The sequence below is a fragment of the Mastigoproctus giganteus genome, chromosome 1, assembly GCF_048544385.1.
Source record: "Mastigoproctus giganteus isolate SK-2022 chromosome 1, ASM4854438v1, whole genome shotgun sequence".
NCBI classification, from domain to species: Eukaryota; Metazoa; Arthropoda; class Arachnida; order Uropygi; family Thelyphonidae; genus Mastigoproctus; species Mastigoproctus giganteus.
The window spans coordinates 72,377,456-72,396,244 of NC_143575.1; the positions used below are offsets into that span (position 1 = coordinate 72,377,456).

Sequence of the window (18,789 nt, forward strand, 5' to 3'; positions counted from 1 at the left end):
TGCATTAAAACTTTCTTTCCATATCTTTTGGAGTCTAAACTTCAGATTTATGATAGCATAAATTATATTGCATTATTTATATATAAAATTCATGTTGCAGACAAAGTATAATATATTAATAATTAAATATGTTATATTTCTTAAAATGGATGTGTAGTATTTAGAGATAAACCAAGCACATATCCTAAATCAGTACTGATCCATCCATACGCTCCCTTCCATGACTATATGCATACAAAATGGAGAATTTAACTATGTATGTGAACCTGCTTTAAATATCAAAAGGAAAATTAGATAAACATAAGAAAACTATTTATACAGCTAGATAAAAACCTAGGATTAGTGAAAAATATGTAAAGAGAGAATAACTGCAAAAAGCTAGTATAATATAACAGGATCAACAGCTAGTATAATATAACAGATTCAACAAAAATAACAAGTTATTATATATAATATGTATCTTCTGTAGTTGACAGTAAAGATGATCCTAAAAGATCATAATTTAATCGCCATACTCTCAATACTTCAGAATAGTATGCTGATTATGAAGGTGTCACTTATAAGAGGTTCTAATCAATGACTGCATGAATGGACTGTAATATATCAACTTATGCACACAAGTTATTTCATATAGCACAGGAATTCAAAAGGAGAATTTAATGAACTTTCCCTAGTTCAAAAATTGCCATATAATTCAAGTAATTTCTGTCCAGTATTATAATTGTCAGAAGGGCAATTTTATTGTCTATACCCGAAAAGTCTGTCATACAAAATGCTGGATTTTCCACAACAGCACACAGAAATGGGCTCTTTTACTGTACCAATACATTATCCTTTCTCATTCTCACATAGTACAAACTAGAGAAACTGTACTTAAATTAAGGAAGGGTAGTGGTAGGTAGGATATAAGAAAATTTTCTATTAGTCAAGAGCAGTTAGCTATTGGAATAAACTCCCATCCAATTTTATATAATTGAAGAGCTTATGAAAATTTAAAAAACAATTGGACACAGATGGTGAAATCAGGTAAAAGGGAGAACTTTTTTTTTGTTTGATTTTTTAAGGATGATACTAACATAAGCCTAGTTTTTTTTTTTTTTTTTCATTCTGCATATATTAATGCAACAGACGATTATAAATTAAAATAAAAGAAGTTGGGAAACAAGGTTGTTTAGAAAAACAGGCCACCAATTTGTATGTATATTGCACCAGTCAAAAAAAGCAAAAAAGCACTTGAAATGAGCAAAACATTTTCTTTTTTTCAATTCATTCTTTTAAGTGGATAAATTATATTTGGAGTACAGGTTTACCGAACAAAGCTGTATTTTTCTTGAACACTGTCATATTATTCCCAACAAAGAAGTTAGGAAATGATGTATTACTTCCTGACAGTTAGGAAATGACATGAACATCTAATGACATGCATTGATTTATTCAATACAGTGAAACTTCCCTTTAACAGACAGCCATGGGGAACGAAAATCTGTCCGTTAGAGAGAAGTATCTGCTAACAAGAAGTATGAGGGAGAAAAAAAAAAGAAAGAAAGAAAAATCGTTAAATGTTTAATGTAAAATTAAATTAAAATATATACAGATTTTGAACAATATTTTTGTAAATAATATACATACAATTGTGCTATGCATATTATGACTTTATCTTAAGAAAAATACATACAGTAATCACTTATTTTCTTCTGCACCTTCTTCTGGCTGATAATTTTGTTTCCAACATTTGTTTGGAGTGAAGAAGCCATCGAAAGTCCTTCAGTATCTTCTTCAGCAGCGAAAAACATTTTTAAACGATTGATTTGTATGAGCGCTTCTTCTATTTACATCGGTGGTTCGTCGTTAATATGTTCTTCGACAGAATGACCTTCTTCCATTTCTTCATCCTCATGAGGAATTTCTTAAAAAATATCAATGATAATGTCGTTGATATCTAGAGCACCATCTTCTGTAGTAAGGTTTGAGGCACCTCTGTAGCCAGGCGGGAAGGAGCAGCAGTGCATAGCACACGCTTCTTGATTAGACCAGGGTTCGAGCCCTTCACCACCAAATACGGAGGATGCGGAAAGGTCAGGGAATGATCACCGCATATCCCGGAGCAATATGGCTTTAGTTGCTAATGATCCTAAAAAAAAAAAAAAAAAAACAGTAAGGTTCGAGTCGTATATCTTTGTAACCAGGGTCACTTGTAGCGGAAGTATTGTACATTATCAATAGATGTTGAAGTTCTTGTTCTTCTTGGTGCTCCACATTGCTGTTCACAACTTCAATTTTTGCGTTTCAGAAGCCAGACTTTACAAAACAGTTCACGACAGTTTGTTTTCTAATTGCGTTTACTGAAGAGGAAATCCACTGAATTGCATCTAGGATGCTGAGTTTCTTTGCAAGGTCACTCACACATGTTACATCATTCATGTTTGCAATAAGATGTCTTAAAACACGTTTTCTGTAGTGAAGTTTAAAATTTTTTATTATCCCTTGATCCAGGGGCTGACACTCTGCAGATGTGTTTGGTGGCAGAAAAACGAATTGAATGTTGGACAATTCAATGTGCGGGTGAGATGCAGCATTATCCGTGAAAAGAATAATTTTTCTGTTTTGACGAATCATGTTTTGGTTAAAGTGACTTATCCATTCGCTCATGATATCTCATGTCATCCACGCTTTTTTATTAGACTTCCAGTCAACATTCAACTTTATGCCCTTGAAACAACGAGGATTTTGTGGTTTTCCTATAACAAGAGGTTTGTCAAAGTCTCCCAGCATATTTGTACACAATAGTACAGTCAAGCGTTCCTTAGAAATTTTTCCGACCTGGCACTTTTCGTTTTTTAGACTCATTGTTTTTTCAGGAAGAGCTTTAAAAAACAGCCCTGTTTCGTCACAGTTGTAAATATCCTTAGCTTCAAAATCACGACATAAATCTTCCAATTTGATGGTCCACTCTGTTACAACCCCAGTATCAACAGATCCACCTTCACCACTTACGGTTTTCCAAGAAATTTTATGCCGAGTTTTGAACTTGTCTAGCCATCCCACAGAAGCTTTGAACTCATTTACTCCCATAGATTTCGCAACCTCCAAAGCCTTTTCCCTAATAATAGGCGCATTAATGGGAATTTTTTTTAGCATGTGCGCGACAAATTTGAAGTCCAACAGTTTTCGGGAATGATTTTTGAACCTGATCATTTACGTGTTGCCAAAATTGTTTGAGCAGTTAATTTTTTTTCTTTAGGATGTCACTTACCTGCGTCTTCCCGATTTTGAATTTTGCAGCGAGATTGCAAACACTATTTTTTTGCCGATCATATGCATTAATGAGTTCGACTTTATCTTTTAAAGTTAAATGTTTACAAGAAGACATTGTGCACTTCACACGACACTGAACAAAACTGAAAACTGAAACTGCACACACCGAATTCATCAGAAGTTTTACACGTGCCTTAAAATTCTTGAAAAAGGGTTTAGAACCACGACGCAAACCTTGATAAAATTCAGAGAATCAGAAATAGAAAATAAACACACGATTGAGGCAATACGTGGAAGAAACGTTCCTAGAAAAAGGGCTGTGAGCTCGCCCGCTGTCCGTTATTGGGAGATCAAATTAAGTGCTAATCTAAACGAAACAGTGCAGATTGCCTGTCCGCGTCCGTTACAGAGAATGTCCTCTAGACAAGCTGAAAATACGTTAAAACCAATAGAGGAGAGTTGGGGAATTTGAAAATGTCCATTGGAGAGATGTCCGTTAAAGAGAGGTGTTTGTTAGGAGAAGTTTCACTGTATTTACTTTTCTAATATTATGATTGTCACTCACTGGAACAAGGATTACATTAATATTAAAAAAAAAAAAAAAAACCCCACTACCAGGCTATCTTGTTGAAGATATTCAAATATTGCATCTTACTGGAAGAAAATGACTGCAAAATGCAGAGTTCTATAAGAAAACTTGAACCATATGGCAACCGATACATTCTGAATGATGCACACGAGCTGCTATTTGAGCATCCTGTTGTAATGACATGGGAGAGAAAAAATGAAAGATGGTACACAAGGAAAATGCATGACTCATGCATAAACTGATATCAAGGATCAAGTTATATAGGGCCGACTGGGCTAGCCAGGTGGGTAAAGTGCCTGCTAGGCAACCTAAACGTCATGGGTTCGAATCCTGCCTCAGGCTTGGATCAGAGTAAAATGCAAAAACTTTGGGAGGTGCATTATGGCCACAGAAGCCGATGTACCAATAACTAACAAAAAAAAAAAAGTTATATAGGATAATTGTAAAGTAGCTTTACAATTTCAAACATTTATAACAACTTTAATTTGTATACAAAAGTAAAAAATAACATGACAATGAGGAGATATAATACATGAAAAATACAGAGTTCGCTTTTCACTGTTTTGTAATTGTGTTTATGCCAGTTAGCAGAGCTGCTGTAGGTAAAACAGAAGTGGCAGATTTCACGGGTGTAGAGAAAGAATAATGTTTGTTGTAGCTTGAAGAAACTAGGTCAGCAATGCAAGTGCAGTGAAAGTTTCATGCAACATTACACAGCAGAAGATCTGGCGGATCCTCTCTGTACAAATGGCACAGAAATTTTGGAAAAACTGATGTATGATGCAAGGGCATGCCCTGCATCATACATCAGCAAGGGCATGCCCTGCATCAAACATCAATTATGTCTCCTTGACCATGCATATAAGTGTTCCTGGGTCTATTTAAAAAAAACACTCAAAAACCTGGTTGCCATGCCTACCTTTACGATGATACCTGGATATGATAATGGTGTGATGTATGATAAGAAAAACCATTTTCTACCGTGAGCAACATAGGAGGCAGGTAGGTCTCCAATTCTTTAAAAAAAAAAAAAAAAGGCTGTTTATATACTCAGACAGACCATATAGATCAGGGGAGTTTAGAACTAATCATTGTCAAAATATTTTGACAATAATAGTCTTTACTGTATTTAGCAGTTACATGTGCTTGAATCATGGTCAACAACTCAGATGCATGTTTTATTGCACTCTCAAGCTAATCACTCTTCTACAATCACAGGCAAGACAAATATATGTAAAAAGCAGTGTGTTCAAATGTTTGCACTGGAATGTGGAGTAATTTTCAGTGATGAAAACATCTTCCATAGTGGAGCAGTCCATAGCTAATATATCTTATTTCTGACAAGAAAGTTTGAATTTCATAGAGTGTGGCATAAAGGACCTACCAGTATTGCAGAAAATGCAGGATAGCCCTAAAGTTAATATGTTCTGTGTGTTAAGTTCAATTAAAATTTGTAGGCCTTCCTTCTTTGGTGAAAACAATTACTGGTGTTATGTGCCTAGATATGCTTGTAACTCATCTATTACCACAAATCAATGACAGTGACTTGGAAGGAAGGATCCTTTTTCGACAAGTTGGCATGGCTTCCCATTACCTACTGTATGTGAGAGATTGGTCTAAATCAGCAATTTCCAGGCTTCTTTAGTTGTGGTGGTCCCTTTTAAGTCTCCCCTCCCCTCCCATAAACCTAACCTATAAAATTTCTTTTTTTTTTTTGGGTTTCAATCAGAGATGCAGTTTATCACTCACCATTATCATCCTTCAATGAAATGAAAACAGGATTACTATTGCTACTGCAAGAAACTCCTAAATATGTTCCACAAAGCATAGGAGGGAATTAAATTGTGTTTGGATGTCTCCTGCATATACCTTCAGCACTCCTACTGAACATCTTTAAATGTTATATTTCTCTCCACTGTCATGCCATTTGTTATCCTTTTATGCAAAAAATAAAATTGTTAATGTATAAAATTGGAACTATACTTGAATTATTCTATCCCAAGAATTATCCCAAGTGCATGTATGGAAATCAATGATTTTTTTTTTTTTTTTTAATTTCAAATACATTTCAAATATGTCTGTTTATGTATGATTTGCTTCAGATTTGCCCAGTACATGCTGTCATATCTTATCTGTGTTAACAGCTAACAGAATTTTAATAATGTCAGCACAAAAATAGTGATGGATATAAATAAAGGCTGTAATAATTGACTGTGGCATTTGCATAATCAATTATAGACTTTTGATAACCAAATGGAAAAGTATAATAGGAAATGTGGCTGGTGCGAAAAAATAATGGCAGAGAGAGAGAGCGAGAGAGAGAGAAATTACTTGTGCGGTATAAGATAATGCAGAACTCAAAATAAATCAGTTATGGTAATCATTTGACAGTTATATAATTGTATAGCTAGAGCTTAAAGTACTGTCAATTTACTCATTAAATTTTTTAGCAAAGGCTTATCTACTGGTAAATAAGCCTTTGCTAAAAAATTTTAATGTGAATCATTTGGTTATGCCCATCATTCCCATCATTACATTAATAGCTTTGAAAACTGAAAGAAGACATCTTTTTTCGTATATACACCTGCTGGCCACTGTTGTTTAATTTCAACTTACAAAAGGCGAAATTGAAGAAATTCTCTGGTGGAATTCAATTCCAGAGGTGGATGAAACTGAATTAAGTGATACATTTATATGGATGCAGAGGATATTACTGCTAAAAAAAAGTAATGAGAGACAATATAACTTTCCCCATTTTGAAGAATATATTCATCACTTATTGAATATGTTTAGAAAAATTTGAATTTGATGAGAAGAGACTGAAACTAAACACAAAAGAATAATTAAAATGGAGCAGATTTTTTTTTAAATTAAAAATTTGGAGCATGATATTTATTACTTGTATAGCCTGTGTTGTATTTACATAACATACTAATATTTTATTACTGTTTTTATCACTGCATTTGATTTTAAATTATTTCTGTTTCTAATCATAATCAACCAAGTCAGGAGTTTGTAAGTTAATAGGACAACTAAACAAAACAAGAAGTTTAATTTTTTAAAAACTAATAAAAAATGAAAGCTGCACATCTGTCACATGGAAAAGTGCTATTAAAAAAAGTAATTGTCATAGATGAACGAAAAAAAAAAAAAAAAAAAAAAAACAATAATGATAAAGGGACGTTGTCACTGAAATACTTTGAGCTGCTAGTTTAATTAACAAATGTTATGGTTCTACTATGATAATAACCCTTTTTCGGATAATTCCCAGAACAAGTTACATATACACTGTAAATGTTTTCATCACTCATAAATGATGAAATATATAAGTGAAGCGCAACTTATTTTGAAACTTCTTCAGCTAATAAACTAGAAATCATTGCCCATAAAAACAAAATAGTCACTACAACTATTTGTAACTACTTGATGCTCATGTTCCCACTGAAATTCCAAGTTTTAACAAAACAATGTATCCCCCACCATGATTATGAGAGATCAACTCTGATGCATGTGGCCTTCCATAATAAAATTTCGCTTCACACTTTCTTAATATAGACACTGGTTGATAATCAGAACTTTGAAAACTTACTTTTCAATATCATTTCAGTTAAGTTTTTATTCTTGAAAAACTAAGTATATACAGTTATGTTCACATTCCCAAAGGAATGTGAACATAATTTTATTTTATTTTATTGAATTCTATTTGATTGTAATTTATTTCATTTGTCGCTTCTTGAAAATGCTTTTAGGCTACTAATTTACCTTTCTATATTTTAATTGAATGGTATATGAGGATCATGTCAATTCATTGCAAGACAATTCATTGTATGACAGGTCAGTTTGTAATAATTCACTGTATGTGACAATTCAGTGCATGACAATTCAGCATACAAGATAATTTGGTGAATGACATTTTGCCGTATGTGACAATTTGGTGAGTATGATGACTTGGTGAATCCTTTGGGAGAATTCAACGTATGGCAAAGCAAGACAGAAAATGGAAACTTTTAACATGCCATGTTGTAAAAGGTGAATAGTTATCCTGATACCATCCTTGACATTTTATATTTTTGATGGAGTGTATTGTCCACCTTCATTTATTAATGCACGTTCTATTTTTTTTTTAAGAAGATCCTATTTAAAAAAGTGGTTAAAGATTGAGATACAAGATAACCTTATTCATACTTTACTTTCACTTATGTAAGTGCTTTATTAGCAAATATACACATGGGGGTTGGGGAGTTGTTCTAGAGATCAAAAGTAGAGGTCATTAATGGATGCCAGCTGGGTAACGTTTGCCTTCTGACATTCAGTTTGCAACCTGCATTCCACGTTTTACTGAAAGAAGTTAGTAACAGGCTAGTACCGTGGATGTGTTAAGGATAGGTTGTAGGCTTTCCCAACCCTCAACCAATTCATGTTTCTGGAAAAGCATAGGATTCAATTGAGGAGGTATTTTAAAAATAAATTAATTAATAATCTTATCTGAATTAGAGGTGTTACAATATGGACAGAATCATGCTGAAATAAGCAGGTATTCACTTTCCAACCTGCCTGTGAGATAGGCGCCTCCGTAGCCAGGTGGGAAGGAGCAGCAGTGCGTAGCACATGCTTCTTGATTAGACCGGGGTTCAAGCCCGTCACCACCAAATACGGAGGATGTGGAAAGGTCAGGGAATGACCACTGCATATCCCGGAGCAATATGGCCTTAGTTGCTAATGCTCCTAAAAACCAAATAACAAAACAAACAAACAAGCCTGTGAGAAGGATCATATAGTGTTTCCTGTCTTTGTGGCACAGAGGGTTTTCGCCCACCTCCCCACTGTAACTCTTTGGTGAATACAAACCTCTGTAAAGATCAGATAGTGTCAGTTAGTGTGTGTGTTCGTGTAGGGTTGTGTTGATATGTTGTTCATTCGGTCTCTTAGTCTAGGAGCCCCATGGAAAATCAGTCCTCTAGTTTCCATCCATTGCCACGTGGAGGCAGGCTGGGTCAGCAGAGAAACACTCTGGAAGGGCAAACCGGGGCTTTGTCTAAGCTTTCCATAGAGAGCCCTTATTTGCCTGGTGGATGACCCCCACCTGGGGCCCATCCTCCCCAGGTGGGGTCATCCACCAGGCAAATAAGGGAGGAGAGCAGGGTAATAAGGAGAGAAGACCTAGGATGGAGAGAAGACAGAGAAAATATCCCTATGGGGGGGGGTTAAAGGTTGCACCAAGGACGCAGGAATCACACACTGACTAGGTTGTTGTTGTTGTTTGGTTTTTAGGAGCATTAGCAACTAAGGCCATATTGCTCCGGGATATGCGGTGGTCATTCCCTGACCTTTCCGCATCCTCCGTATTTGGTGGTGACGGGCTCGAACCCCGGTCTAATCAAGAAGCGTGTGCTACGCACTGCTGTTCCTTCCCACCTGGCTACGGAGGCGCCCACACTGACTAGGATCAACCAAAACGGTCTGTGTCAGAATCCCATACTACATGGGCAAGAGAAGCAAACGGCATGGCATCAACATGTGTCAGTGCAGGGAGCTGGAACAAACACACAATTCAACTGAATCACATTTCATATATACTTGGATTTGTGAATTTTACCATATATCCTAAATATTTTTTACCTTTTATATAGTTTTAGGCATTTATACTCTTTACCTATTTTCTTAACTTATATAATTTTTTTTTAACATTTATCCTTCATACAGAATACACACACAGATATTTATCATTTACATTCACATTTATCCATCTTACATGTGCACAAATTTTTTTATGCATGTGTATATGCATGCATATACTCAGAGACACATACAACATATAACTCAGTCATAGATACATCTACAAACACACAGAGACCCATATACAAATATTCGTGTTTTACATTCGTCCATCTTGCACTGTCAACAGCACATTCACACACAGCCATGCCCATACCCTGAAACATATGTTCACATTATATATATATATATATATAATGTGAACACACACACACACACACAGCAGATATTCCTCTATTTCTTTTATATATATCCATCTCATATGCTGATATATACCCAATAAAGCAGACATACATTATGTTAACATGCACTGTCAATTAAACACTATATTACACTTCACATGTACACAGAAACATGTGCCACAGAACACATGCACACATTTATCTTTACATTCATGTTTATCCATCCCACCCTTTCAGATCTCTTATGTACGTGCACTGATGTTAACTTATTACAAGGCTGACATAGATTCTATGTCAGCCTTGTAATAAGTTCTGTAACAGACTGACAGCGCCACATCCCATTTATCTTTTTAAACACCTCATATCTACATTCAGACATTTTCACATCTTACTCTCACAGTGACACATCACACTCATTTCTCAGTCACTCAAGCATACTCTGCTATATAAGCAGACAAAATGTTATTCGGACAGCATGCAATCCTGGCTGCATGCTTATCCCAGTCCCAGTTGTCAGGTCAGGTCAGATCAGGTCAGGGTGGGGGGTTTCAGCCCACTCTGATCCCTTTTGTGACTGGTGGGATCAGTGATTTGGAGTCCTTCAGGCATAACCCAAGAGTGTCTGTCACCAGGGGACATAATGTAAAAAGGGGATCGCATAAGAAGGTTCGTGTGAATTATTTTATACCAAATAAATGGATAAAAAATATATTTATTTTTTGCTTTTTTCTACGCTTCTCCTTTCTAAGTCACCAAAATTTCTCAGTTTCTTAAACCTTTGAACTTTGTTGATTTTGTTAATTTCCAATGTATGTGACAATTTGGTGTGATACACCAAATTGTCACATACATTGAACTGTCATATACCAAAAGTGTTGCATACATTGCAATCATGCACCAAACTGTTGTACAATGAACTATCTTGCAACAAATTGATGTGGACCTGAGTAAATGTAATAGATTTTAGTAAAATTTTATAATTGGTTATTTTACAATATTACAGGTTCACTGACCATCATAAGTTTTGTTTAAGTATATTATGGTTCTATGGCACACATTCTCATAACTGTAATTGTCTGATATCTTTCCATATGCAATGATATGATTTTCAAGTTCTTATTAATTAGGTGCATTGATAATGCTCTCTGAATTTTGATGGAAAATTTGAAGATGCATCACAGTAAGACTTCCAAATACTCATACTTGATGCATATACATAAATATATAGCCTGAACACGGCTAACCAATTTTGTTTCATTTCTCAAAATTTAAGGTACACAGAAACACTGATACAATAAATCTACTTAGCACAAAACTATTAAATATACAACTATTTTTTATTATGTTATAGCTAATTATTTTTAAAATGTTACACACAGAGATGTTTTTTTTGCTGGTTTAGTTCATGCAATTTTCTCATATAAAACTCAACTACAAATTTTTTAATGAATAAAATAAGATAAACTATATGCAAGAAAACATCCTTTTAAGAATATTTTAAGGCCTGAGAAAGTCCCATCACCAAAGTCATCACCACCACCACCACCAGTTAGTATAAGAAACCTCGAATACCAATTTATGAAAATAATATTATAAATTTATAACCCTTGTGTATATATACCTCTTTGTATAAATATATACTATATATACCAATATAATATATCTGAATTAACATATATATTTAGATGTAATTTAACAAGACAGTAAATATGCAGACATAATGAAAATGAACTTTGGAAGTTAACTTTTATCAGTTAGCTATAACAATAGTTGTTTTTACATATACAAGATTGGACCAAAATGTTCCAGAATTAAAGCTGTTAAAAATATCTGAACACAGAATAGCAAATTTTTTTTATTTTTTAAACCAAGAATATCTAGAATGTATTACTAAATTGTATTACTGAGGGTACAGTTTTGGTAGAACTATTCTTTAACTATAAAGGCATAATTCATTATGAATTTATACCAAGAGGGCATAATGTTAATAAATTATGTCCTTAGAAATAATTAAATACTTAAGAGAAGCAATCAGAATAAACAGACCTCATCAGTGAGCAAGCTAAAAGTGGAAATTACTCGATGACAATGCTCCTGCTCTTTGAGTGGCAATAATTTCTGAATAGCTTTCCAAACACTCTGTCATACAATGTCCTCCATATTCATTTGACCTTGTGGATATGATTATTTTTTTCCCTGAACTTGAGGACTCATTAGTTTTCTGGCAAAGCAGAAGTTATGGCAGTTATAAGAAATGCAGTCAAGAAATTTTTTTAAAAAAGGACATCAAAGAAGCGATTTACAATTATTTACTGATGAAAAAATATGTATATAGCCAGGGTCATTATTTTTAAAAATAAATAGTATTTTGAATATTACTTTTTCAAAATAATATACAAAAATTGAATGTGTAATTATCTGTAAAACATTACAGCTGTTTAAAATTCAGACCTTTTTGATCCAATCTTGTACATCAGATGTTATCAATGGGTATGCAAATTAACACATACTAATTATATATAATGTTAAAAGTTAAATTACAATGATTAAAAATCAAATGGAATAAATCAGTAAAATAATATGTTAGCAAAGCAATAACTGAGAATCTGGTGTCTAGTATCCAGTAATATAATGAAAACATGGGAAATAAAAAAGGTGTACCGAATGGGAAAGAGAGCTAATGAAAATATATCATTTAGCCTGGTTTATTGCATAAATTTTTTGTGTTTGCAATGCGATTAATGCTCAATAAGAGGTTGCCTTTAAAAAATAATAAAAAGTGAATATATGGTAATCTCAGTAATTCAAAACAATCATATTAAAGTTTTTACTCTGATTTTGTTCAACGAATATTTTTCTATAACTTTTGTTTACAGATTTCAGTAGTGATATTAATAATGAGCTGCTATTAAGGTTATTCGTACTGTTTCTTATTGAAATTGGCTAAACTATTTCAAAGGTAAATCAAGAGTTTTCTGTAACTTACCTGTCCCTAAAGATATTGTACTAAGGTCAGAGGCAAGTTCATTGACTTGATGAGAAGATGCGCTTGGAGGGGCTCCTTGACTTCTAGAGCCCCGAGGTTTCTGTCCTGGAATTTTAACTGTTGTATGCATTAAAGGAATTTCTTTTCCATGAACATCTTCCATGTAATCCTAAAAGTTTTATAGATATTCTCAGTAATTTGTAGAGTTAATAAAAATACTTCAAAGAAACAGAATTTCTTAAATCTGATTGCTATAATAGTTTATTTATAGTTCTGGTTTAAATTTTAGAAAAACATGACATCAAAAATAATATTTTATGGAGAAAAGAAGTTTGTATAAAAATGGGAATTATGCAGTGATGACTGAAGGGAGTAGTGGAAATATGAGGTTAAACTTGGAGAAAGGTAAGGCTGCACCTTACTGCCACTTCTTTTTCACAGACCATTTTAAGATAATGGCAAGGTTTAGTGTGGGAGATGTAAAAATTGGATAATTATTATATTCTGGTGATACTGTATCATTAAATAGCAGCTTGCAAGATCATTAAGAAATTCTGAATAAATGAGATAAATGTTCTAGACCAGCTGGCATGAAAATCAGTTATACAAAAACAAAACTTGGGAGAGATAAGTAAAATTTATAGTGTCAACTAAATGACTAAAATTAAGAAAAAGTTAGTAATTTTGTGCATCCAGAACAATATTTAATAAAGATGGAAGATTAGACAAGGAAATAAAAAAAAAATGGATTAAGTGAAACAGAAAGTGTAGGAAACCATTAATTCATTTGGAATTTGTTTAATGGTTCAAGCAAATTATATTTAAATTTAATATTAAAATTATATTTAAATGAATTACATTATCCCTTGTATGTAAACAAATTGCAAAATGGTTTTAAAAATAAACAGAAATAAAAATAAATTAGTCAAAAAATAAAATTATCAGTTCGTAACACAGTTTTTAAAGCTGTTCTTACCTACGGAGGTGAGAGTTTGGTACAAGATAAAGGAATTGATTAGAATCTGCAGGAATAAGAATTTTAAGAAAGTTATATAAGTTATAGATATTCTCATATCTATAACTTATAGATGTGAGGAACTAATAGATGGAAACAATGGAAAGAAAAATCTTGAGATAAATAATATCCAGTCCAATGTAAGTGATGCAAACTTAAAATGGTATTGTAAAGATGGGAAGGAGAAAGAAGACTAGCTAAACAAAAAAAAAAAAGAAAAGGAAAAAATAAATAGTTAGAGGCAGATCAAGAGGAAACTGGACTGACATTGTCAAGCATTTTAATTGTACACTGAAAGCTTAGGTCATAATGCACCAAGCCCAAGTAATAGAGGAAAGAAGACTTACACTGCCTATGGGTAAAGACTTAACATGAAATGATAGGCCAAGATTAATTTGCACCATCATAGGCCTTGTACACTATTTGCCTACATTTAATATGTAGAAACAGTTTTTATTAAGTTGAATTCTATCAATGCAGTTGACCACTATACTCACATAATCTCGTGATTTTTAAACTGATAAACTCCTCAGAAAGTGTATTAAAAAAAATTTTTTTGTTTTGCAATGAAGAATGGTAGAGCTTTCTTATAAGAGTCAACATAACTGTCAGCACTTAACCGGTCTTCACAGAATACCATTAGACTCAGGTCAACTTTCTTTTGTAAAGCACTCACACACACTTACTACAGCTTCCTCTAACCCCTTGAGACAGTTTTTGAAATTGGATGAACAATTCTCCTTGTACGATTTTCAATACACAAATGTTCTATTTTTCCTAATAATCAATTCAAAATATGACTAGTAGCTTCAAATTACTTGTGACCAGGATTCTGTATCGCTGTCTTTATGTTTAATCACCATGATAGGTGTCATTTGACTTTTGAAATGGTTTCTTTTATACCGTAACTTTTCAAGTGTGTTATGATAAGCTGAAGATACTTTAATTGATTGGTGTAGTTATTTTTCATTTAACTGATGATTATCAGGTGTTTGTCATTGTTAGGTTAAATATAGTATTCTATATGTTGGTGGACAATGCAATGTTGAGTCTGTTTGGTGTGACATAAGCACTGGGAAAGGAAAAATGAGAGTAGGTGTGTGTTATAGGCCTAATGAATCTGATGAGTATAATGAGCAATTGTGCAGAGAAAGAGAATGGGCCATTAAATCAGAGTGTCCTATAATGGGAGATTTTAATTTTCCAGAGATTGACGGGAATTTGTGGGCTGGTCACTCACACACTAGCAAGACTTTTGTGGATTTATTGGATATTGTTTTCTACAGCAGCATGTTCGGGAGGCAACCAGAGGGAGTAATACTCTTGATCTGATTATCAGCAGTGATTCTTCATGCATTAAGAATTTGCAGATAAAGGAACCACTAGGTGGCAGTGATCACAGTGTGCTGAAGTGAGATTTACTCAAAGAGGTAACTACCATCAGGGTTAAAGGGAAGAGTTTTTGCTTTTGCAAAGGTTTTGACTATGGTGGTCTGACAATATTTAAATTCTATACGGTGGGACCAACTGATGATGTTACCAACAGCCAATTCAAAATGGGAGCATTCAAAAAATTAATCTTGGAAGCTACTAGGCTTTTCATACCAAATAAGAAATACTGTTCAAGATTTAGGCCTAAATGGATGTCAAATGAACTAATTAGACATGTGGCATTGAAAAAAACGCATGGGAAACATATAAATTAACAGGTTTCACAGAAGCCTATGATAGATATAAACTGGTCTGTAACCAAGTCACAAAGGAGGTTAGGCAGATTACGAGAAATCTTTGGCAAAGGATGCAAAGAAAAACAGCAAAGAGTTCTTTACTTATGTAAGCTCAAGAAGGAAGGTGGTGAATCAGATTGTTCCACTTGATATCGATGTTTCAACAGTTGATGATCCTGCTCAGGTAGCTAACAAACTAAATGAATATTTTGCATCTATATTCAGACATGAGGTCAGGATATTCAGACATGAGGTTATTCAGGGAGGGGAATGCCAGAGGTGTATTAAACTCTGGTAGTAAGCTAGCTAATCTTGTAATAGCTGGAGGATAAAGTGGAGGATAAATTGTTGAAGATAAACATAACAAAGGCTGGGGTGGATGGAATCTATCCAGTTATATTAAAGGAGGCAGCAAAGGAAATAAGCAAACCCTTAGTCATAATTATGAGAGCTTCTTGGATTCAGAGGAGGTACCCATGGACTGGAGATGTGCAAATATGACCCCAATCCACAAAGGAGGATCAAGGGAAGACACAGGTAATTACAGACTTGTTAGTTTAACTTCTGTTCCAGGGAATTTAATGGAGGCACTGGTTAAAGAAGCATTGCAGGATCATCTATACAAGACTTCAGTTATAGCTTGGACACGGAATGGGTATGTTAAGGGGAAGTCTTGTCTGACCAATCTGATTGGATACTATGATGTAGTCACAAAGGAACTAGATGCAAAGAATAATTTTGATATCATATATTTGGATCTTAGAAAAGCCTTTGATACTGTTGCACATGGAAGACTGCTGCAAAAATTGGAGCAGTGTGGCCGTGGAGGCAAATTGCTGCTATGGATAAAGGGATGGTTGAGTGGGAGAAGACAGAGAGTGGTAGTCACTGGACACTGCTCTTTGTGGACTAATGTTATTAGTGGAGTCCCCCAGGGTTCAGTGTTGGGTCTATTGTTGTTTTCTGCATTCATCAATGATATTGATGATGGTATATCAGGCTTAATGTCCAAGTTTGCAGACGATACAAAGGTCGGCAGGGTTGTTAACGATACTAATGACAGTATGCTGCTGCAACAGGATCTAGAAAAGTTGAGCAGATGGGCTGAGAGGTGGCAAATGAAGTTTGACATTGACAAATTTAAAGTACTGCATATGGGAAGCAGTAATCCCAGAGTAATGTATCAACTGTGTGGTACTACACTGACAGTGATAGAGAGTGAGAAGGACCTGGGGGTAATTGTGCAGGCAGATATGAAGTTTTCTGAGCAGTGCAGATGGGTCTGTAAGAGTAGCTCATGGTGTCTTGTCAATGATATACAGGAATTTTTCTAGCAAGGATAAGGAGGTGATTATCCCCTTGTATAAGGCAATGGTCAGGCCACACTTTGAGTACTGTATACAGGTATGGAGGCCTCATTTTAAAAAGGATGTAGAGCTGCTGGAACAAGTACAGAGAAAGGCAACAAGATTAGTGAATGGAAGAAAGGGTTGCTCTTATGAAGAAAGGCTTAAGTTTTGCAAATTGCAGTGTCTGGAGACTAGGCACCTGTGAGGTGATCTGATTGAGATGTATAAAGCCTTTAATGGTTTGAGCATGATGAGTGCTGATGGGATTCTTCCTCTTGCTCAGAATAATCGCCTGAGAGGGCATAAATTCAAATTGAGGAAAGACAGTTGTAGGATAGTTGTGTGGAAGTTTACCTTTAGCCAGCAGGTGGTTGATTGCGGGAACAAACTTTCATCTGTTGTTGTGGAAGTTGATAGCTTAGATAAGTTATAGCATGTCTTAATGTACTGTTTGAAATTGACTCAAAGTTTTAAATAGCATAAAGCTTAATTGAGTGGTACTCACCTTAGATAATCTGCTGTGTTACGTGGAATAGGATGGAAGAATAATTTTGAGGCTTAAGTAGTTTAAAATAATTTATAATAAGTTAAGATTATGAATGTGTGAACACGGAATTAAAATATGCTCAAGGAAGTAGAAGTGCCCAACTTCGTCCCTGGTTGTCATTGAAGAATTAATTTAAACTTTAAAAATATTAAAGATATTTAAAAATATGAGACTGGTGAAGCCAAAAGTCATGAACAACCGACTTTCATATTAACGTCATCAGTTGGCAACACTAAAGTGAGAAGAAAACGCGTGTTTTAAAGACTTCTAAGTTCCCATGATGCACTTTACAATATATGGGAATCTCAAGTGCAATTCCAGATTCGGGGAGAGTTTGGTGGGTAGTTTTGTATTTATGACGTTAAGTTTAGTATTGCGGTGGCACCATTCTATAAAGAGAACTTCATATTGAAAGATTTTGTAACTGGATTTTAATTTTACAGTTGTGTTGGCCGAATCAACTAATGGGTTATGGTTGTGAGAATGTACATGTTGTGTGAGTTCGGTACTAGATTAACCAGTCCTAAAGCTGTTATAATGGTAGTAAGCTCGTGTGTTTGAAGTTTTTGTGGAACCGTACTTTGTGGTGGTGCTCCCGATGCAGCATGCGTTGCAACCTTGTTGACACTTAATTAAATATACAATATTGTTCATATCATGAACATATAAAGAAACACACAATGTGTGTGTGTGTTTCTTTATATGTATTAAACAGTGAGCCTAACTTATTGTATGAAGAAAATATAAGTGTGATATCAGTGCCTGCAAACACTTGGTGGAATTGTCTAGTGAGACTACTGTGATAGGGAAGAATGACGTGCGTGTTCCCTTTTGTGTTGTGTTTGAATAAGCTAGTGACATTATTCTTTGCAACAGAAATTATGTGTTGGATTAATTGAAGCAGGTATTTTCTGGTCGTGAACTTTTTTGTGATATATTGTAATTCGGCAGATAAATCATCTTGTGAAGAACTTTACTTTATTTGATTATAAAGGACGGCCTTTTTTGAACTAAGTGGGTGATGTGATTCGAAATGTAAATATTTCCCTGTGTGTGTGTGTTTTCTGTAAATCCTAGTACCTAGTTTGGTGCCTGTTTTGTATATTGTGAGGTTAAGGAAATTGATTTTGTTGTTGACTTCTGTTTCAAGTGTGTATTTTAATCTGTCATGTATTGTGTTGAATTTAATAAAGAGATTATCAATTATAGTTCTGTCTCCTATTAGAAGTATATCATCTGCATAACGCATATAAAGTTTAATCCCTGAAGGGTAAGGTTGTAGTACTTGGTTTTCGATAGTTGCTAAATAAATCTCTGATAAAGGGGCTGAAATTCCTAGTCCCATGGGGAGGCCAAATATTTGT

General features: G+C 34.4%; 1 protein-coding gene across 1 annotated transcript in view; it reads right to left on the reverse strand.

The window, feature by feature from the left end:
* The window catches only part of CenG1A (Centaurin gamma 1A), a 751,861-nt gene that overhangs the window by 100,595 nt on the left and 632,477 nt on the right, over positions 1–18,789 (reverse strand). Inside the window, exon 11 of the mRNA XM_090380508.1 lies at positions 12,788–12,956. Coding sequence (XP_090236634.1) covers positions 12,788–12,956 — 169 coding nt within the window. The remainder of the gene's footprint in view (positions 1–12,787; positions 12,957–18,789) is intronic.